Source organism: Eutrigla gurnardus (assembly GCF_963514095.1).
Source record: "Eutrigla gurnardus genome assembly, chromosome: 4".
Lineage (NCBI taxonomy): Eukaryota > Metazoa > Chordata > Actinopteri > Perciformes > Triglidae > Eutrigla > Eutrigla gurnardus.
The window spans coordinates 26,709,497-26,731,099 of record NC_139918.1 but is presented as its reverse complement, the minus strand read 5'-3'; the positions used below and the strand labels follow the sequence as shown (position 1 = coordinate 26,731,099).

Below are 21,603 nucleotides of genomic sequence, written 5' to 3'. Positions count from 1 at the left end.
AACCTGTGGCCGTAGATGGATTCCTGAACTGAAGTGTCAGAGGGCCTTCACCTAAAAAAACGTCACTCAAAGAGGAAGAGATGATCACAACTAAACATAAACGCCTCCAAAAAGACAGAGAGACTTAAAACGACTATGAGAAGGGACAAAACAACCACAAATTAATGACTACAACAGACACAAAGAGACTCTAAAAGGGGCAAAACAACCACAGACAAAATATAACCACAAAAATACTAAAACAAATGACAAAGTAACACAAAACAACTACAATACCAACAAAAAGAGGCTACTATGAGGTTGTGTATTCACCTTGGCAGTGATCATCAGAGTTCGTGTCTCCTGGCTCCAGTGTGTTCTTGCAAACTGAACAAAGAGTAAAAAAAAAAACAGCATTTTTTGAGGATGCAAAAAGCAGCATGAGTTTAGATGAAACAGTAAGCAGGAATTAAACAGTGAATCTAACCTCCAGTCCTGCGATCACAGTTGTTGCTGTTGCCGTTGCATTTACAGGGGCGACAACTTCCTCCCAGGGACAACGGCTCTCCATAGTAACCAGGAGCACAGCTATGGGGAGAGAAATATTGATTTAAAGTTACATATGATATATAAAAGACATGGTGGCGTGGCCGGTTGAACTGATCCCTCACCTCTCACACTTGTCTCCGGAGTATCCGGCTCTGCAAATACACACCACGTCTCCGAATACTTCTTTGCATCCTATCGCAAAACTGCGGATGGACGGACACACATCGTGATTTCATTCTTGAAAATAACACATTCACATTTAATGATAGCACAGCTGTTGGGAGGTGTTTTATCTTTTTCACCCACCTGTTCGCGGCCGAGCTGGACGGGCACGGGCAAACCCTGCATGTCCTCAGAGCTGCGTTTCCATAGTAACCTTCTTTGCAGCGCTCACATCGGTCCCCGGCCGTGTTGAACCGACAGTTCTGAGAACGACAGAATTGTTAAAAGCGGGTGCAAACATGTAAAGAAGAGAGAGACGGTGCAGCCGGTGTCCGTTGGGATGGGAGCTGCCAGGGTGTGGATCCACACGCCCGGTCTTGAGCGTCTTACGTAACAATCACACAACAGAGAAGGTCGAGGTTGGGAAATGTGTCCCTCCCGTCAAAGGGAACAGAGAGCGAGAGAGAGGGGGGGTATGTAGCAGATAGATACACCCTTCAGGTGGACTCTGGTTAAACCGCGGATCACACTGCAGGTATGTGGAGGGTTTCTTACCAGGCACCTCCCGGTCCTGTCTTCACACTCATCGGCCAGATCGTCACATTTACAGGACACACATCGGCCCAGGAAGGACCCGCTGCCGTCTCGGTAATAACCGGGGGCACACGTCTGAAAAAACACAGAAAAACTAAATATGAACATGATGATCAAAACTGAAATGACATGTGAATCCAAAAGAAACTTATGATATGAAGCGGTGCGATGCTTGTATATAAAATCTGCTTATCATGTTAAATGTAATGTTTTCTTTAAATTCAATAGAGAAACATGTTGACGATAAGTCAACAGTCCTGTTTATTGTTTTGTTACAAATTAAAAAAAAAATATATATATCTCTGACTGCCGACACATTTCCCCTCTTTTCATGTTTTAGGCTACTATTATATATATGTATATCACCATGACAATAAACATATATATCACAGACTAGACAGACTAACCTATAAAATGCAAACCAAACATCTGTAATTTTGCCTAAACAGGGATTTCCCAGAAGTCTTCCCTCCCTCTCTCCACCTCCGTTTGTTGTGATATGATTAATGATTAACGATAAACACCGAAGGGTGCCCTTTGCTTTCAGAGAGTCTTCCAAGTCACCGACAACCAGCACCCAAGGCTCCGAGGAAGTGAAGGCAGGACAACACCCTCTCACTGTTTTACCTGGATCTGAGCGCTGGCATCGCTGTCATTCACAGAAGGATCATTGACTGTCTGTCCCTCATCGTTCAGGGTCGGGTACTCTATCCTCTGAGTCCCCTGGTCGTGGGTGGAGGGGAACTGGATCCTCTGAGTTCCCTGGTCGTGGATAGAGGGGAACTGGATCCTCTGAGCCCCCTGGTCGTGGATCGAAGGGAACTGGATCCTCTGAGCTCCCTGGTCGTGGATCGAGGGGAACTGGATCCTCTGAGCTCCCTGGTCATGGATCGAGGGGAACCGTATCCTCTGAGTCCATCGGTCTGGGTGTCTGGCGTGGCGGGTCCGCTCCCCTCTCTCTCGGGGTCGGTGGCCGGCGAAGCAAAGTCCGATCAAAGTCCAACACAGCAGGGTCTGTAAGGAAACCCCTGGCAGCCGCCGCCGCTGTCGTCCGTCCGTGCACATATCTGACATTCCTGCCGTTTAGTCCGTGTGAAATAATGGAGCACCCTCCCCGACCTCGGCCTCTTAAACACCAAACACCCGTACGTGAGGAGGCCACGCCCACGCCGCCCCACCTGAGTCAGGCTGGAGGATCAGCATGAGTGTATGAAGGTTGCACAAGCACACACATGCAAGTGCTCCCTCTCTCTCTCTCTTACACACACACACACACACACACACACACACATTCAGACAGTCAGATGTGGGTGCACGTATCAGCATGCACACACAGGAAAATTCCAACATTAGAAATGCTGCTGACTTATTATATCTGTTAGATGTGTGGAGATGAAGACGGAGGAAAAGCAGAATATATTCTGTATAAATTCTGTTTATGTGTGTGTGTGTGTGTGTATGTTCATGTGTGTTTATGTGTGAGTGTGTGGTCCATAAGGGTGTGTGTGAGTGAGTTTGTGTGTGTTTATGTGTGTGTTTATGTGAGTGTGTGTGTGTTGTTCATAATGGTGTGTGTTTATATGTGTGTGTGTGTTTATGTGTGTGAGTGTGTGTGTCTATGTGTGTGTTTATGTGTGTGTGTGGTTCATAAGGGTGTGTGTGAGTGAGTTTGTGTGTGTTGATGTGTGTGTCTATGTGTGTTTATGTGTGTGTTTATGTGTGTGAGTGTGTGTGTGTTGTTCATAATGGTGTGCGTGTTTATGTGTGTGAGTGTGTCTATGTGTGTTTATGTGAATGAGTTTGTGTGTGTTGATGTGTGTGTGTGTGTGTGTGTCTCTATGTGTGTGTTTATGTGTGTGTGTTGTTCATAATGGTGTGTGTTTATATGTGTGTGTGTGTGTCTGTGTGTGTCTATGTGTGTGTTTATGTGTGTGTGTTGTTCATAATGGTGTGTGTGTGGCTGAAGGGAAAGTCAGACATCCTCATATAATCCAGACGACAAACTCACACCTGAATCACACTCCTCAAACACACAAATAGGTGTGTCTCTCTCTCTCTCTCTCTCTCTCACACACACACACACACACACACACTGATGGTGAACTCAAGTGAACACACTGAGGTTTTAATGAGTAACAGTGCGTTGCCAACGGCCCCACCCTGTGTGTCGAGGCGAGGCACGTTGTCACACCGCCTGCGGCTGCAAATAATGAGCTACCTTCAGACACATAGACACACACACACAGTAACACAGGTAGTTAATCACACCTGAGGCAACGGCAATCTGACAAGCAACTTCTCTGCACACATTCTCTCCACTAATGAAAAGCTTCTAATGAGTGCTTCCCGGTTTTTAATTGGACCTAAAGCTGCTGCGTGACCCCGACGTGAGAATCCTCCCAGCGAAGTCGGCGCCGTCGTTCCCAGGATGAAAAGAATTTCAGAGTAAAGCTTCGGCGTTTTGGCAACGGCGTGGCGGTTTGTTTGCACTGCGTCTCCGTTGCCAGTGATTCTAACTCTGTAATCACTGATATAATGTCTGCGTGACTGTGCATCACATCCCAGCCCGGGGCTACCACATTTAGGCACGCCGAGCTCCCCGGCTGGTATTTTCCAGTACGTTAGATCCAAAAAGCTGCTCCGCTGATGAATTCTTCCTCTCGGGGGGGAAAGAAAAGGGTGTGGTGCTTGGTTCAGGCGTGTCAGGACACCCTTAAAAACATACGATGACAAGATGCCACCTCATTCAACAGCTTGCTGCACCCTGTTTGTTATCTGCACCGCTTCTCTCACACCTGACAAAACAATCCTAATCCCCCACAACCCCAGAATGTTATTATACAAATACTTTTATTATACAAATTCTTTTCTTTTCTTTCCAGTAGGGAAGAGTCAATTAAGATTAAGATTCCTGCCGATGTTTGTCTGAACCCGAGACAAGTTTTAACTAAGCTTCATGTGTTTTTTTCTCTTTGGAGGAACAGTGTGGAGCATTTAGGGTCCCCGCCCCCTAGAGGGTCTGCAGAGTTACTGCAGGACGTCCCCTGAAATGATTTGTTTTTACTTCCCAAAATTAAAATATGTCCAAAGAATACATATTAACATGAATACAACCTATAATTAGCAAATATAAATCTTTCTATTTGTTAAATGTTGTGAAATATAAATATAGAATTAAAACATGTTCTATAAATATATTAATCTGTACAAACATCATTACAAAGTACTGTTATACATGGAACTATAGGCTGCACTACACATTATTATTGACCTGGTTTTAATACCATATGTAATGGGGGCCCTCCACTCTGTCACTACAACCTGGAAGACCTCTGATATAATATTAATAAATATGTTTTTTTTCGTGTAATATCACCTGAAAATAAGAATCGTGTTTTTGTTTCCTCAGAATGATCTACATCGGGAGCCGGCCGCCATATGAGTACCCCAGAACAGACAAACAAGCATATTGAGCCCCTGTAATTCTCCTTCATGCATGGCACAGTATCAGTTGGTTGCAATCTACAGCCTCACCACTAGATGTCACCAGATCCCACACACTGTACCTTTTATTTACTGTCTTTCTACCTTCTCTAACCAACTCCACCTATCGTTTCTCTTGCTCTGTTCATGTGTTTATAAGCATATGTGTATGGACTCGTATGTGCCTTGTTTTGCTCTGTCAAAAGCACTTTGTACGTTTTTTAGTTGCTATTTAAATAAAGTTATTATAACTACTATAAGAACGCAGTATTGAGGGATATTTAATGATTAACTCCTCACCTCACAGGAGTCCCCGGTGTACTGAGCGGGGCAGGAACAGTCCTCCACGGTGTTTCCAGGGCCGCCGGTCCCGGTGTCCGTCACCCCCTCCAGGCCCACCTCCCCCAGGCTGAGTCTCTGACTCTGAGTGAAGTACAAGGCTCGGATCCTCAGGCCCACCAGACCGGCGAGGACCATCATCAGGTCCTCCCTGGAGACCGGCCTGTTGGTGACGGCGTGGCGCCAGTTTCCCTGCAGATCAATTACTTTGGGTTTAATGTTGAGAAATATGTAGGGGTTGGACTATATGCAAAAAAAAAAAAGATTTTCATATGATATAAAACAAGAGGAGTACATCATCATATACAGTATATTCATTTATTTACACCTGTCTAACTTTTTAACATTAACAGGATGAGATATTTAATTGCCTTTCAACTTGATATGAATATTTATGGTCCTCTGAGGAAACATTTAATGGCCTCAGTGACTCCCCGACCTTTCCACCACTTTGCACCATTATCAGGATTAAACGTCTGACATTCAAAGACCTCATTATTGGTCAAAATCGACACACAAACACATCCAATAATCTAATTGGTAGATTTCCAACGACCTCATAATTGACTCAAATAATGAAAAAATCGTCTCTCTTCAAACACTTTGATATCATAAATTAAATGTGTCCTTTACATTTTGAGAGAAATAGGATAAACTGGTTTGTACTTCACCTCCAGGAGCTGGACTCTACCCTGATGCAGTCTGTCTGGAAGCGGGACTTGTGGAGCCATGTGGATCAGGGTCATATTCTGACCCTAGAGGGGAAATCATGAGATGGATAAATAAGCTGTGCTTCTGTTACAGAGACAGAAAACAAAGAGAGGAGTAGCAGACGTAGTAGAGACAACACTACGCACAGTCAGCACAACGTCAGGTCTCCGGTCCATGAGAGTCATCCCCTCACTGGGAAGGCCGAAGGATTTGGACTGGTAGGTGAGGAAACCACCGTATGACGACACCTGAAAGAGAGGAGCCGAGATCTGTCAGCGGATCTGAAACCTCGGGGACGCAGAAATTCAATATAAAGGAATATTCTGTACCGATACAACCTGGGTCTTATTTCTCAACAGTTGCCATCATTTATTTTTGTTTAATTATCAATATAATTAATTAAATTGTATGTTCATAAAAGCAAAAGAAGACAAGGTTAAAATAAAAAAGCATGAAACTGAAATATCTGAACCAAAACTATTCGGAAGTGAAAAATAGAAAATGTGACAAAAAGAAATGAGTGAATTAATGTATATATAATAATTCTGTGCGCTAATAAAGGGAAATTATGGTATGAGAGCATAATTAAAAAAAAAAAAAAAAGTTAAACTGATAAAAATATATTAAACACACAAAGGCAAATCTAAGATTAAAGCTAACATTAATAAATAACATTTTTAAAAAATCGATTTTTGGAAGTTTTGAATCGATTTTGAGATTTTTACATGAATCGATCTATCTATCTATCTATCTATCTATCTATCTATCTATCTATCTATCTATGTAGACACATATGGTTGTTCTCACCCTGTTCCCCAGGTAGGGCGAGGGTGCCACCCAGTATAGAGTCTGAACGGTGGGAGGAAGCTCCTGGACGTCCGCCACCACCGTGTTGCTGGCGGTGTTCAGCACGGAGGCGACCTCCTCCTGGTCGGCGCTTTGCAAACGCCACACTCGCATCTCAACGAACTTATAACGGGGAACATTAGGGAAGTTAAAGTCAGATATACCTTCCTTATGGCACATACACATAAACACAGAATATTACAACCAAAGAGAGATGACGGTGAATCAAAGAAAGAACCCAGAATTCCAATGAAATCACCACTTAGAAGCAATTGAAGGCCCTTTTTTCCTGAACCACACCTGTACGAGCAGCTTTCATTCAAACAGGTATCTGCTATCAGCCAACACTTCACAGAGACATCCTCAGACATGCAGGGGCACGAAAACAAAGCAGAAACACACCTTCCCCCTGCGTTTGCCGGAGCTCTGACACCGGTCAGTCGCTCCGAAGCAGAAGCAGCCGGTGCAGCCGTGAGGGTTGGAGGGGTCGAAATAGAAGGAGCCTCCCCGACAGGTGTCGCACCTGACGCCGGCAACGTTTCTCTACAAACGTGGCAGCGAGGATGGAGAGGAGGTCAGAGCGAGGACAGATGAATAAACCAGAGCGGGAGAGAGAGATATGTGAAGGTCACCTTGCAGAGACACCTCCCCGTGTCCGGGTGGCAGATCTCAGGTGTGACGCCGCCTCGGTTGCAGCTACAAGGCACGCAGTCGGGGAATCGGTAATAACCTGCAGCACAGCGATCACACTGACGGCCGCCGACCCTCGGCTTGCAACTACACACACACACACACACACACACACACAGGTGAGCTTCAGTCAAATACACGCATTTATAAATCAGATATTAGCAAACAGCATTTACAAATACAGCTAAAATGAAGATAATCACATTTTATGGACATTATATTGTCATATGCTGCTATTTCTTTGTGTTTTCTTCTGTTTCTTCTATAACAGAGATTAAGACTGAACATACATGACAGAAAAGACAGGACTTAAAGCCGTTTGGTCTCATGTTTCACTTTGTGTCGGAGGCTGCAGGCTTCACATTCCAGCCCTTTTTTGTTCTCTCATCGCTCAGAAACGAGAGCACGAAACAGAAAATGCATTGGACGTTTAATTTAAGTTTTGTAAATTGCAGAGAAAATATACGATCAAGGGGAATTATATACGATGATACAACATTTATCATAAAGTGACAACTCGGCTGTTCATGAGACCACAGAAGATCTATAGTTAACATCAAATAAACATAAATATAGAACATAAACACTGCAGGTTACGGTTGACTTTTATAGTGATGTGGATTTTTATTCATGTATTTTTATATCTGCTCCTCCAAAGTGTGACTTTAAAATATTCTTCTTACAGGCTGAACCCTTTTGTCTTTACAAACTGACATTTTTAAGCTCTGCTCTACTCTGAATATTGTGTTTTAAATCACTTTTTGTTTATTTATTTAATTATTTGCTCCTCCATAAGTGTAACTTATTCTTACTGACTGTGATTCGAACCCTTTTGTCATTACAAATGGATGTATTTAAACTCTCTTGTCTAATCTGAATATTGTGTTTTAAATCACTGTTTATTTTCATGTCAAGAAATGTTTTCAGACACGTAAAAATGTCTGTGACACATCTTCATAATCCTTTCTTTGCTGCTTTAAAACACAGGAAACAAAAAAAGCAAGACACTGTGTAGAACGATGTTTTTCAGAGCTTTTAATTGCACACCTTTGCAGGTAAGTCGGTTTCCACTCACCTGCACTGTCCGGTGACGCGGTCGCAGTCGGTCCCCGCGTTCCTCTCGATGCCGTTTGGCGAGCAGTCGCAGCCCTCGCAGCCTAGCAACGGGTGATAGCTGAAAGTCTCGCTCTGGCACACGTCGCACGCCGGTTTGACCGACTGCGGAGGGCAGATGCAGCGTCCCGTCACCTCGTCACACAGCCGCCGGCCACATTCACACGCTGCAGGACGGAGAGAGAGGGGTTGGATTAGACCTAGAGAGAGAGGGGGAGTCAGAGGAGAAGCTTCCACTCACGTCTGCAGTAGGGGAAGCCGTAGTATCCCGTGGCACACTTGGTACACCGTCGCCCGATGACGTGCTCCCTGCAGGGGCAGCGACCTCCGACCGGATCACAGCCGGTCCCCGTGGAGCCGGACGCGTCGCAGTCGCACGGCAGCGCTCCGTCGTTGTACGCCGCTACGAGGGAACGGGAAGAGTCTCTGCAGAACTGAGGAGACGTTCTCGGGCTGAGGGGGGGTCGGGAAAAACAACATACTTCACTATCACAGCTAGAGGGCACCATCTTATTACTAGACTTTAAAACAAAGCATCAATATATCACATTGTTTGCACTGGTGGTTTTATTTATGTCTCACCTGCTGACCTTTAAATTACTTTGTTTTTATACTATTTATCTATTTTTTTATACTTGGCATTCTGTGGACAAACAAATAAAATAATTTCATATACTTTGCATATGACAATAAACCCTGTGAATCTTGGATTATTGTAAGAGAGAAGGGATTACATTAAATCTAAATAAACAAGCTAATGAATGGATATCAGTGCAGCTTGTTTTATACTTACTCCACATAGAAACCTTCTCCTCTGCACCGCTGGATGAAATCAGCAGATTTATCCAGCGGCTTCTCTTTCAGCAGATCTGGGGTGTAACTGCTATCGGGAACCAACAAGATATAATCCTACAGAAATGACAGAAAAAAATAACAGATGATTGAAAAAAACAAACATTGTTTCGTTTTGTGTGGTTAATATTTTCATATCAGCTCGATGCAGAGAGTGATAAACAGATAAACGGAGGATTTAAAGTGTTTAAGCTGTGGGTTTATGGAGCTTAATTTTATCTGAATGAGGGGAAAGTAAAGCAAGTGAACCAAAGGCAAGCAAAGCCCAACCTGCCCTCCAGAGGTAAGCTGTTTTAGAGAGCAGTGTGGGAGCTGCCAGGTGGAGTACAGGCCCTTCATTGTTGTTGTCGCTGATATGGCATAACACCGAGGAGAGACGACCTCGGCATACCGAGGTCTCTGAATAACAGACTCCACTTTTCCTTCACTTTTCTATTTCATTTAGTGGGTAAACATGATGACTCCCACAGACCAGAATGAGGGTCTTCTTCGGGGGCACGACCACAGAGATGGCGGGCGGCTGCCAGGAGTTCTGGGTTAAATCGAGGGCGATGCGCCCGTCGGCGATGACGACCTCCCGGCAGCCGGAGACTCCGGGGCAGAAGGACGCGTTAAATGCACCTGCAGAAGAAGAGCAGAGTTTATGGTGATGTAGAAGAAAATGTGTTACCTTACAGTTCTTATTTTTATCTCATACTAATATTCCTTTTTCATGTACTCATCAAATGTCCTGCTGCTCCTATTTGATTGTGGTTAACTTTTTTTATCCTGATAAGAAGACCTTTTGGTCTTTCCCCCTTCCTGGACCGTCTCCGTATCCTTATCTCACATTGATTGATCAAGGCCCGATGAATGGATCCTGTTGTGACATTGTGCAGGGAAACCCAGCCGCCCGGAGAGCAGCCACACCTTTGCCTTTCTCAGGAAGTCTCTTCTCTTGGAATCAATGCAAATCCACTCATCACCTCTCTGACTAGCCCCACACTCGTCAGAAAGGATTTTATGGCAACGCTGTGACTTCCTTTTTCCACTGTCAGTGATTAAACCTCATCTGAACCAGCCACAGTATTAGACCTGAAGAGTTTTTCTTCCACAGTGAGTAGAGAAAGAGGTAAGAATCACAGGAATTCTTTCCCGAAGTGTGTCCAAGGATCAACTTGTCATGAGCACGGGGATTTAAATCCCCCTTGCTTTCCACGCGAAATCACCTTAATGTCCATTAGGAGGCACTAAAGTCTTTAATCATACTTCCTGTAACGCACTCACCCTTCCACTCCCGCCCTGCTTCCACTCGGACCTCGACGGGGAACGAGGTGTGTTCAGGCTGGTGATAATGGACCACGGCCACATACCTGCCTGGGAGCGGCACCTTGGGAGTGAAACTGATCTCCGTCTGAAAAAAAAAAAAAAAACAGAAAAAGGAGGAAGCTTAAGACTTGGAAAATGAGAGGTCGCTCGTCTCCAGCTCCCAGCTGCAGGGCAAGGAAAAACTCATTATTCACTAAAGGTTGTTTCTGTTTTTTTTTTTCACCTGAGGGAATTTGAGCAGAATCCCGTCACTCTGAGGTTCACGGACGGAGAAGGTCTGTCGTCTCCGTCTCCAGTCCTCACTCTCTCCTCGTTGGAGAGAAGAAGCGGGTGGAGAAGATAGTCGTCCATCACGGGCGGCGTACAAAACCCAGGCCGAGGTCGGCTTCTCCACGGGCCTCGGGATGCAGTGTCGACTGGAAGGAGTCAACGAGATGCTGTTACTCAACGCCTGTTGATGATGTCTATTAAGCACTGTTGTACTTTTTAGAAGAGTCAGTGATGTAGCCAATAAAACAACATTAATCTCTTATAATCCTTTTTAAAATCTTGAAAATGCTCTCTCGTCAATGTGCAGAAAGGGAAGTCAAAGTTTCCCTCCTTTTAGTCTCAACAACAAACACAATTTAAAAGCATGAACATCAAATGTGTGTCAATTGCATTCACTTCCTTTTTTTAAATCTTGCATATTTGTGTGTTATCTTGAGCTTAGCTCAAATATTTACCTTTGCTTTTCAAAATAAAATCTCCTGGTGATTTTTTCCCTTTTCTAAACTGCTCCGGGTGAATTACACAGTAAATGCAGAGTGCAGACTGACGGCTGTAGAGATCACCCAGCTGTAACACCCGGTCGTTAGGTCAGAGGTCACAGAGAGACAGAGAGAGAGAGAGTTTGACCCCGAGTTCAGATTCAGGTAAATGACCTGAACCAGCTGGAGGACTCTGGAAAAACAGATGTGTGTCTCCACGCCTCAAAACAACCACACAACAAGGAGGTCAGGTCCTGTATGGAGTTCGGGTCCTGTACGGAGGTCTAGTCCTGTACGGAGGTGGGAGGTCTAGTCCTGTACGGAGGTCTGGTCCTGTATGGAGGTCTGGTCCTGTACAGAGGTGGGAGTTCTAGTCCTGTATGGAGTTCTGGTCCTGTACGGAGGTGGGAGGTCTAGTCCTGTATGGAGTTCTGGTCCTGTATGGAGGTCTGGTCCTGTATGGAGGTCTGGTCCTGTATGGAGGTCTAGCCCTGTATGGAGGTCTAGTCCTGTACACAGGTGGGAGGTCTGGTCCTGTATGGAGGTCTGGTCCTGTATGGAGGTGGGAGATCTAGTCCTGTACGGAGGTCTGGTCCTGTATGGAGTTCTGGTCCTGTATGGAGGTCTGGTCCTGTATGGAGGTGGGAGATCTAGTCCTGTACGGAGGTCTGGTCCTGTATGGAGTTCTGGTCCTGTATGGAGTTGTGGTCCTGTACTGAGGTCTGGTCCTGTACGCAGGTGGGAGGTCTGGTCCTGTATGGAGGTCTACTCCTGTACGGAGGTGGGAGATCTAGTCCTGTACGGAGGTCTGGTCCTGTATGGAGGTCTAGCCCTGTATGGAGGTCTAGCCCTGTATGGAGGTCTGGTCCTGTACGGAGGTCTAGCCCTGTATGGAGGTCTGGTCCTGTATGGAGGTCTGGTCCTGTACGGAGGTCTGGTCCTGTATGGAGGTCTGGTCCTGTACGGAGGTCTGGTCCTGTACGGAGGTCTGGTCCTGTATGGAGGTCTAGCCCTGTATGGAGGTCTAGCCCTGTACGGAGGTGGGAGATCTAGTCCTGTATGGAGGTCTGGTCCTGTACGGAGGTCTGGTCCTGTATGGAGGTCTAGCCCTGTACGGAGGTCTGGTCCTGTACGCAGGTGGGAGGTCTGGTCCTGTACGCAGGTGGGAGGTCTGGTCCTGTACGGAGGTCTGGTTCTGTATGGAGGTCTAGCCCTGTATGGAGGTCTGGTCCTGTACAGAGGTCTGGTTGGGGTGACTCACCTGTCTTGGGTGAAGCGACCGTGGGTGGAAACACACAGCACCTTGGGGTGCACGTAGTCCAGGGAGAACTCCTCTGCAGGGACCGCATATACTTTATACTACAGGAGGAAACGAGTACACATTAAACCCACGTGATGCCGACTAACATGGAGGTCTGAGAGAAACCTCACCAGCAGGAACGACGTGGTGGAGGTCTGCAGAAGGATCTCCATCTTGTGAGTGAGCTGCATCACGGTCACCTGACTGCTGCCGTCCACCGCCACGCTGCGGCACAGGAAGCTGCAACACACACACACACACACACACACACACACACACACACACACACACACACACACACACACACACACACACACACACACACACACGGCTGAAACAATGCCATTATTTTACCAAATTATAATCAAATAATAAACAGATGCAGACTCACCTGTAGGCACAGCTGTAAATGTTGGCCCTGGCAGAGATCTGGCCACCTGATTGGCTGCCGATGAGCAGGTTGACGTTCTGGACGGCGTCCACCTCGCTGGCGTACTCCAGGACGAGGACGTACGGGCCGGGGCGAGGCACGCGGAGACCGAGCTGGAGCTGCGACTGAAGTTTATTCAGTTTATTTTCACGAAAAAGCAACCAATGAAAAGTGATGATGTCACAGATTTAGCCTTTGAGTGAGTTTCACAGCCTTTAATCCTGGACTTTGACACCACAGATAAGAACCTCAGTGTGTTTTACAGCTTCGTGTACACAGCTTTTCCAAAAGTCAAATTCAAGCACTTTTCAAGCATTTCAAGGTGCATTTCCATGCGTTTCCAGCACCTTCCAGCTGTGGTAAACTCCATATTTGTATCAATCCAATGGTCAGTATTCAGTCTACTTATTATGTCACTTGTTCATCACATTAAATGAGATGTTATTGTCCTCTAAACAACCAACATGATGTTTGGAGACAGCTTTTTACAGAAGGACCACAAATGAAAGGAGAACTAATTCCACTAACAGATCCACAGAAATATAATCACCAACTATTTTCATCATCTGTTCATCATCAAAAGTCATTTTTCATAAAGAAATGTCAGAAAAGTTTTCAGTTTTCAGTCCCTCAAATAGGGAGATCTTCTTTTCTCTGTTCTATCATATATGTCATCACATAGAACACACATTTCAAGACCTTTATTCTAAATCCAAGCACTTTACAAACCTTGAAAACTCCACACTAATATTCAAGTCTTTTCAAGGTTTCCCAGGACCCGTATAAACCAGTTTCGAACCCCCAGTGGTTCTCGGCCTCCTTCCTACCTGTCGGCCGTTGAGAGCAGCCATCTCCGGGTGGTCGGGGGTGGGACGGAGCACACGGACCTGCCTCCTCCTGCGGCCGCTGCGGGTGGAGAGTTTCCCTTGAGAGCCCAGAGCCGAGCTGAAGCCACCCATGGGTGCATGCTTATACAACAGACAGCTGGGAAGAGGAGACACACGGGCGTATAAGCAGTCAGAATGGTCCGATAACTACTACCGTTTCAGCCTAGTCGAACATACATTAAAGCTGGAATATTGAACAATCTGTTTATTCCTATTTAAATGCATCAGTCATCACTTTTGACCAGGTGCAATGATGACATCATGTGTCCAGGTGAAATTAATTCATGCATACCATTTGTTTGGCGCTATAAAAGACAAGACATTGTATATAAATCATTAGGTGAGTTCTCTCCTTCACTATTTGGCGTGAAGCAAATCATCCGTATATTATGATTTATTACAGCTATTCCACATTTGTGTGAAATGAAAATGAGTTCTGGTGGAAAAAAATTGTTTTTAGAGGTCACAGCGACTTTGACCTTTGACCACATGTATCTTCGTCACTTCATCCTTGAGTCCGAGTGGAAGTTTGTGCAAAATTTTGAAGGAAAGTCCCTCCAGGCGTGGCTGCTGGGATGTCATGTTTAGGATAAAGTGATGGACAGCCCGGAAATATGACGTCTCCGGCTTTAAACCCTCAGATTTATCATCATCTTCCACCTTGTGAGGTTAAGAACCAAGCCGATAACCGTGTCTGGTGTGTGCAGTATGAAAGTGGATGCAGAGGCAGCGTTCAGTTTCTATGCACCGCATATCTGGAACAAACGTCCAGAAAACTGCAAATCTCAGCTCTTTTAAATGAAAACTGAGAAAACTTTTCTGTTTGCAACAACACAATGTATTAATTGCTTATACTCCACTGCAATTTCTATTCCTTTGATTTTCTTGTTTTTATTTGACTTTTATTTGACTTTTTTCCAATGCTTTTAATATTGTAAATCACTTTGAATTACCTTGCTGTCGAAAGGTGCCATACAAATAACCTCGTATCATGCATGCGTGGTGAGTATGAAACTGAAATGAAAATGACTGAGGAGGGATGTTAAAGACATACTTGTTGGCGGCGGGTAAGTAAGTGCAGGGCTGGGTGACCTTCTCCTGCAGCAAAGGTGCCTCGTAGTAATCCCGGGGCAGCAGCACTAAATAGTCCTGGAGGGTGGAAACATGAACTTTAGTCTATTTTTCTCTCCGTATATTCCACAAGATGACTCATTCCTCCCGTGAACTCACCAGCAGGACCCCCTCTGCCCTGATGTGAACGATCCACTTCCCAGGAGTCAACGCGAAGGGCTCGGCGAAACCCTCTCCCGGGACGGTGAGGAAGGCCGGGGATGGACTCTCGGGGAATATCACTTCCTTACTCCGATCCGACCCTGAAGGAAGAGCGAGCAGAAATGTGGGAAATCATCAGCAGAAGACATCATCACACTCTAGATCGATAGATCGATAGATCGATAGATCGATAGATAGATAGATAGATAGATAGATAGATAGATAGATAGATATGTATGTAGATAGATAAATAAATAATAAATATGGCTAAGTAATGAAATATGTAAATATGTTGATGATAGAAAACAGAAAAACAGCAGCTATAATAAATATGGTCATTAAAATGAGTAACGTAAACAGCAGCAATAATAGAAACAATATAATAATAATATAACAATAGAAACAGCAGCAATAATACACAATAATTAAATAAAAATCACACAGGAAATGAGTTAGATCTGACGACATGAAATGAACATGAGAGGTGACAGGTGATTGGACGTGGCGGCCCTCACCTGCGGCGGCGTCCCTGTCATTGGTGACCTTGATGCTACCGGTGACGGCGGCGCCGCTCGGGTTAGTGAACCGCAGAACCACACGGAATAAGAGCCGCCTCTCATCTCTGGGCTCAACATGCACTGTTACTCTGACTTCACTCTGCGGGACGAGAGCGACACGCGGCTGACAATGAGGTTATGTGATATGAAATATAAATCACAGGAGGCGGGCGGCGATCAGAGCGGGTTAATCAACAGACAAGCGGGCCAAAAAAAGGGTGAAGAGAGGATAATACAGCCCCAAAGGGAAAAAGGCAGACCACCTTCACTTACAGCCACAGCAAGCCTGAGAAGAAGCAGCTTCGTCCACCACCGAGATCCTCGCTGGCTTTCTTTTGGGGGCCGAGAAGCGCATTACAATATGGAAAGAGCCGGGAAAGCCCAGGGCAAGCGTGAGGATCACCTCCGGCTGAAGAGAGATAGTGTTAGGAGAAGAGAGCTGGAGTCCAACAATCCCACAGTGATACGATAGAAAGTCGTGAAGCAGGAATATCAGAACCGAGGTAAAAGCAGAAAAATAAATAATCATAGAGGCGCCAGAATAGACTGAAATCAGAAGATTTAAAGTGAATGAATCAGAATCAGAAACAAACAAAGATAAACAATAAAGAATAAAGCAAAGTAAAATTAAAAAATGTATCCTAAATTAAAAAAGACACTCTATGCAGCCATATATACACCGTAATATAATAATACTGTTGCCTATAATGTTGGAATATTTAGTTTTCAGACACAATCCTCTGTTTATTCCTATTTAAATGCATCAGTCATCACATTTGACCAGGTGCAATGATTACATCATGTGTCCATGTGAAATTAATTCATGCATAACATTAATTTGGTTCTAAAAAGACAAGACATTTGCAAATTATTCCAACTTTATGTTGTGTATAATAATAATGTACAAAAAATTTAGCAGTGTATCATAGAGCCTGAATATTGTCTGGCCATACTGTAAATGAGATTAATCCCATCAGTGCATCATTACTCACCTGTGCGGGGGACATCACGGCGTAGCCTCTCCAGCTGAACTCTGGGAACTCTCGGGGGTCGTAGCCGAAGCGCACCGGTCTGGCGTTCGGCGTGGTGCCGTCCTCGACCTCGAACTTCAGCTGGTGGAGAGAGGGAAAGTAGAAACCTGGCGCCGGCCTAACAAGGAGAAAAATATTATATAATCATTATTATCGTTACTACTATTATTATTACGCTCTGTTTCTTCCATCCCATACTGACAACCACACTAAACACATGCTTTATGATAGATCTCTCCATACACGCTCTAAAAAACACACATCTTTTCTGTTTGTTCAGTTTTCTTTTCACTCTTTTCTCCCCCTCATAAATGTATATGCATAAGCTGTTTGTTTTCGTATCTGTTAAATGACTACTTGTTTTTAAATGTAACGTGTCCACCGGGGTGTTTCTGGAAGGAAGGATGGATGCTTTGATTGGCTGCTACAGGCTCTCCTGGATTTCAAACCGGACTAACATGGCAACTTTCCCTTCTTATATAATATTACTTATGTTCTGAAAACATCTGAGGCAAAAACTTAACCATGCAGTTGCTGAATCTGTCTTTATTTTAGATCCACAACAGGGAAGTTTTACCAGTTTTTCAGGATTTTCCAGACATACCATAACGGCATGATGACATTTTAAGGCAACTCACCTGGTGCATTCACGACCAACTACGTTCTTCCGACACCGACACTGTCCCGATGTCTCGTCGCACGCCACGTCAATGGCCCCGCCCACATCACACTGGCAACCTATCAGGGAGAGTGAAAGTGATTATTTTTTAATAAAAAGGGACTTAGACTGAATAAGCTGCCCTGCGTGTGTGTGTTGCAACCTGGACGGTGATGTCACGGACATGTGACCACACCCTGAGCACACTCACACCGAATATCACCGCAGCAGGGATTAAAGGTTAAACGCTTTATGTAAGTCAGATGTAGCGTTGGTCTCACCTTCACAGCCAAAATACTTCTTCTTCTGCAGCAGGAAGTATCCGTCCTTGCAGGTTTCACACGTGAGTCCACACGCGTACGGCTTACAGGGACACTGCCCACTTTTCTGAGAATGTGAGACGAAAGAATTTACTGTCGGATCTGAAGCTCTAGATGTGGAAAAAAATATTAAACACTCACCTGATCACACTCTCCGACACCACTCAGGGTCCCCTTCACATCACAGCGACACTCTGAGAGAGGGGGGGGGAGAGGATATACAGTGAATAGACTCTGATTACAGGATTTTGGCACATTCATGGGTGAAACAGAAAAAAAACACAATCTTCAGAGATCTGCACATCAAAGGTCCGGAGGAGCTTTCAACACGGGGGGAGAAAAAAAAACTTCCCCTTAATGTCCGGCCACATTCAACGAGAAGCATTCTTAGGATATTAAAAGCCCTTTTTTTCTCTTCTGCTGTCGTATCTTCAGGCGGTACAACATTCTTGTCCTGTAACATTAGACAGGTATCTGGACAGAAGTCTGGAGCTGCTCCCTCACCGGCTGGATAATGGAAGCCACCTCATTACTCCCCCCAAAATTAAGCAATTTCAGAGGATTAGGATGAAGGAGTCCAAGGGGGTGTAACTGTTTTTACTCATTACTGCAAAAAGTCCCAGCAGGAAATCTCACAGGTTCAGTTCACAGTTGTTAACAGGAATTTGTAGTTATGTTATTCCTCGGCGCCCCTCGGAGCTGTTGACAGGGGTTATGTTGACATATCCTCCAGGCTAAGAGGGGCCGAGACCCATATCAGTCTTCACAGACTGTTGCTGGTGATTTCTTACAGCGTGGGAGGAAAAAAATTTGATCAATTATCAGAACTAATGTACTAGTATTAGAATTAGGGGTGGGTAAAAATATCGATACGGCAATATATCGTGATATTTTATACAATATCGATTTTTCAACTCCAAAGATCGATTTAAAAAAAAAAAAATCTGTTTTGAATGAAATAGTTTTGACTCAATTTGTCCTCAATATCATTTGATGTACATATACAGATACTTGTGTTTTCATCTTTTTTTATATCGTGATATCGTGATATGTATCGTATCGTGACCAAAATGATCGTGATACGTATCGTATCGTGAGGTTCTTGCCAATACTCACCCTTAATTAGAACTAATCTCACTATTATCAGATTACTATTCATATTATTATTATTGCTACAATCATTATCTTTCATTATTATTATTATTACTGTCATTTTTTTAAATTTTACTATTATTATATTTTTTTCTCATTTCATTTATTAATTTATTTTTATTCATTCAGTATTTTCTTTTCTCTTATTTTCTCAAGTCAATGGTTTTGGACTGGTTCTAGATCAGGTTTCCGGGTCTCTCACCTGTACAGCCACGACGGGTGTCTGCAGCCAGATTCCAGTAGAGAGGTTTACACCTGTCACAGGTGGTTCCCTCCACGTTTGAAAGGCAGCGGCAGGAGCCCTGAAACACCAGAGAAGGAATCTGAGGATTGCTGAGGCAAGAAGCTAATATTGAAAAGCCAGGTTTAATTTGTTAATAGTCTGTTGTGATATTTGATTGATTGCCATTTGCTCTTTTTTTAACTCCTTCCAGAAACTCATTGTTTCTCTTCCTCTTCAAATCAGAAGGAAAAGCCTCTTTTCCTTTTTTTCTAATTGCATTTACATTCCCGGAGGGAAAAAAACACTTCCTTTACCAAATCTGCTGGAAGAAGTTTGAGCAAAGCACAGCTGTGTTATCAGTTATAGGACTTTGATGTAATGCAAATCCACACCCAGAAGGAGAGCCCTGTGCTGGATTTAGACCGTGACCACTTCTGTTATCAAGGCTAATAACAAACATAGTCAGGGTTCGGCTTCAGCAGGCGACTAAAAAAATAAATAAATCAAAGCTTATTGAGAGTGACGTACCGTTTGAGGATCGGTGGCCTCGGTTCCTGTCGGGTTACACACACTGATGGGGGCTGCAAGTACACAAAAAAACCCACAATTAAGTAAAAAAAAAAGGAAAATATTTTATATTATATTCTTCCTTCAACAATATGACACTGTGGAAACTTTATAAGTGAGCCGAAAATTGCGTTTTTTAAGAATATCTGTGTGTTATTGACATATTTCAGAGTTGCAAATTGATTGATGGATGGAAGTTTTTATGTTAATGGTTGAAATTGGTTGGTACTACCTGATGGAAGCATGAATCATATTTTGTTTTACATGAAGTTAAAAAAATATTGGGATATTGATGTAAAAATACAAAGAAGGCCTATATTGTTAAATAGGTGCACCATATACGACAGCGTTTTAGGGTCACTGTAGGAAAAAAATAAAATAAATAATATTCAGAGAAAAAAAAGTCACAAACTTGAGAGTTTATTACGATGCTAACAACCAGCATCTATGCTAGCTAACGTCCCATGAATGTCGCATTTATTTTTCTAATTAATATACACAACGTGTGACAACGCCTTGTTAAGGTCCTTAGGGTGATGATGTTGATGGTTATTGTTGGTTTTATTCATATGAGGACAAATTGTCATCTTATGGGTGTTCATTGATCAGGGGCGGTTGGGCTAAGATGCTAACTGTAGCTTTCACTTGTTGTCATAGCAACGTCAAACATCCTGGTGTTAGCGGAACCAATATATATTCTAAAATATAATAACCTATATATATTTTTAAAGTGGCAAATTTGTGACTTTTTCTCTCTGAATATTTCCCCCCTCTCTCGGCTCCGTTTTTTATTTATTTATTTTTTTCCCCCAGTGGTCCTCATACGGCGTTGTACAATGTGATACAAAGGTGTTAAAAAGTCATTTCAGCCCCGCTCTCATTGGTTCGTCTATGAACATGGTGGCTGGTTACCTGAGCACTGGGGGAATCTGAGTCCGGAGGCACAGCGGTCACACTGCTGGCCCAGCACCCCTGGCAGACACAGGCACTGACCCGACAGCGGGTTGCATATACTCCCATAGGAGCCTTCCGGTGAACACTGACAGACTGGGGACAGGAAACACATAGAAGCCTCATCATTGGGGGTGAGGTGACTCTGGTATGAAAATAAAATAGTTAAAAATGGATCCTTGTATTTTCTTTTTCCCACAATCTGATTTCCCTCAGTGATTCCCAGTTGTCTATTCTTGGAGATGTGATTCCCAAGAAGGAAGATAAATATATATTTCTCATGCTCCGGGTCTCTTTTGTCACGTAGAATACATTTGTAAAAAAAACACACGTGGATTACAATAAAGGGTTTTAATGGGATGCTGTGGGAAGAATCCACAGAAAAGCCCAGCAGCACTCCCAAAATCCCACGCACCCAGTCGGGTTAATCAGTCGTCACGGCGATGGGCATAGAGGGGGGGGGGGGTCGAACTCACCAGCACAGTCGGGGTATCCGTAGAAGCCCGGTGCACACTGGTCACACTGCTGCCCTGCGTAGTTGGGAAAGCAAATACACTCGCCACTCGGAGCACACACGCTGTCGGCCACGCCAGCGCCATCGCAGTCGCACGCTGGAGGAAGAGGAAGAGGCTCGTTAGACTCCCATAATCAATCATCATTACCTGTATCTTCATAGAACAGCAATTATCCTCATAAAACTGGTTAAAAACATTAGATTATGTAAACATATTTAAAATGACATAAGCTGATGATTTCAGGTCTTCAGCCTCGTGGTTGAAGAGCAAAAAGTCTTAACAGTTTAGCACAAAGGGTGGGAATCTTTGGGTGTGCTTTTGATGGATTTTTGAATTACATTACATGCTTCAGCAGGATCTTCTCC

General features: G+C 44.1%; 1 protein-coding gene across 4 annotated transcripts in view; it reads right to left on the bottom strand.

The window, feature by feature from the left end:
* LOC311012362 (laminin subunit alpha-3-like) overlaps window positions 1-21,603 on the bottom strand; it is a 58,636-nt gene that overhangs the window by 17,154 nt on the left and 19,879 nt on the right. For 2 of the 4 annotated variants that reach the window (XM_084007794.1, XM_084007797.1), the window contains exons 14-45: window positions 21,200-21,334; window positions 20,685-20,819; window positions 19,734-19,786; window positions 19,185-19,284; window positions 17,972-18,024; window positions 17,792-17,897; window positions 17,491-17,590; window positions 16,814-16,970; window positions 15,780-15,921; window positions 15,223-15,365; window positions 15,047-15,141; window positions 13,933-14,089; window positions 13,067-13,230; window positions 12,807-12,915; window positions 12,637-12,734; window positions 10,850-11,042; window positions 10,585-10,711; window positions 9,791-9,939; window positions 9,260-9,375; window positions 8,708-8,919; window positions 8,429-8,633; window positions 7,296-7,440; window positions 7,066-7,206; window positions 6,625-6,786; window positions 5,964-6,065; window positions 5,778-5,861; window positions 5,068-5,298; window positions 1,246-1,359; window positions 835-953; window positions 651-731; window positions 467-567; window positions 313-366 (exon numbers count right to left, since the gene is read on the bottom strand). In XM_084007794.1, coding sequence (XP_083863920.1) covers window positions 313-366; window positions 467-567; window positions 651-731; window positions 835-953; window positions 1,246-1,359; window positions 5,068-5,298; window positions 5,778-5,861; window positions 5,964-6,065; window positions 6,625-6,786; window positions 7,066-7,206; window positions 7,296-7,440; window positions 8,429-8,633; window positions 8,708-8,919; window positions 9,260-9,375; window positions 9,791-9,939; window positions 10,585-10,711; window positions 10,850-11,042; window positions 12,637-12,734; window positions 12,807-12,915; window positions 13,067-13,230; window positions 13,933-14,089; window positions 15,047-15,141; window positions 15,223-15,365; window positions 15,780-15,921; window positions 16,814-16,970; window positions 17,491-17,590; window positions 17,792-17,897; window positions 17,972-18,024; window positions 19,185-19,284; window positions 19,734-19,786; window positions 20,685-20,819; window positions 21,200-21,334 — 4,083 coding nt within the window. Of the gene's footprint in view, window positions 1-312; window positions 367-466; window positions 568-650; window positions 732-834; window positions 954-1,245; window positions 1,360-5,067; window positions 5,299-5,777; window positions 5,862-5,963; window positions 6,066-6,624; window positions 6,787-7,065; window positions 7,207-7,295; window positions 7,441-8,428; window positions 8,634-8,707; window positions 8,920-9,259; window positions 9,376-9,790; window positions 9,940-10,584; window positions 10,712-10,849; window positions 11,043-12,636; window positions 12,735-12,806; window positions 12,916-13,066; window positions 13,231-13,932; window positions 14,090-15,046; window positions 15,142-15,222; window positions 15,366-15,779; window positions 15,922-16,094; window positions 16,231-16,813; window positions 16,971-17,490; window positions 17,591-17,791; window positions 17,898-17,971; window positions 18,025-19,184; window positions 19,285-19,733; window positions 19,787-20,684; window positions 20,820-21,199; window positions 21,335-21,603 lie in introns of all 4 variants that reach the window. The other 2 variants (XM_084007795.1, XM_084007796.1) reach the window with 2 other exon arrangements.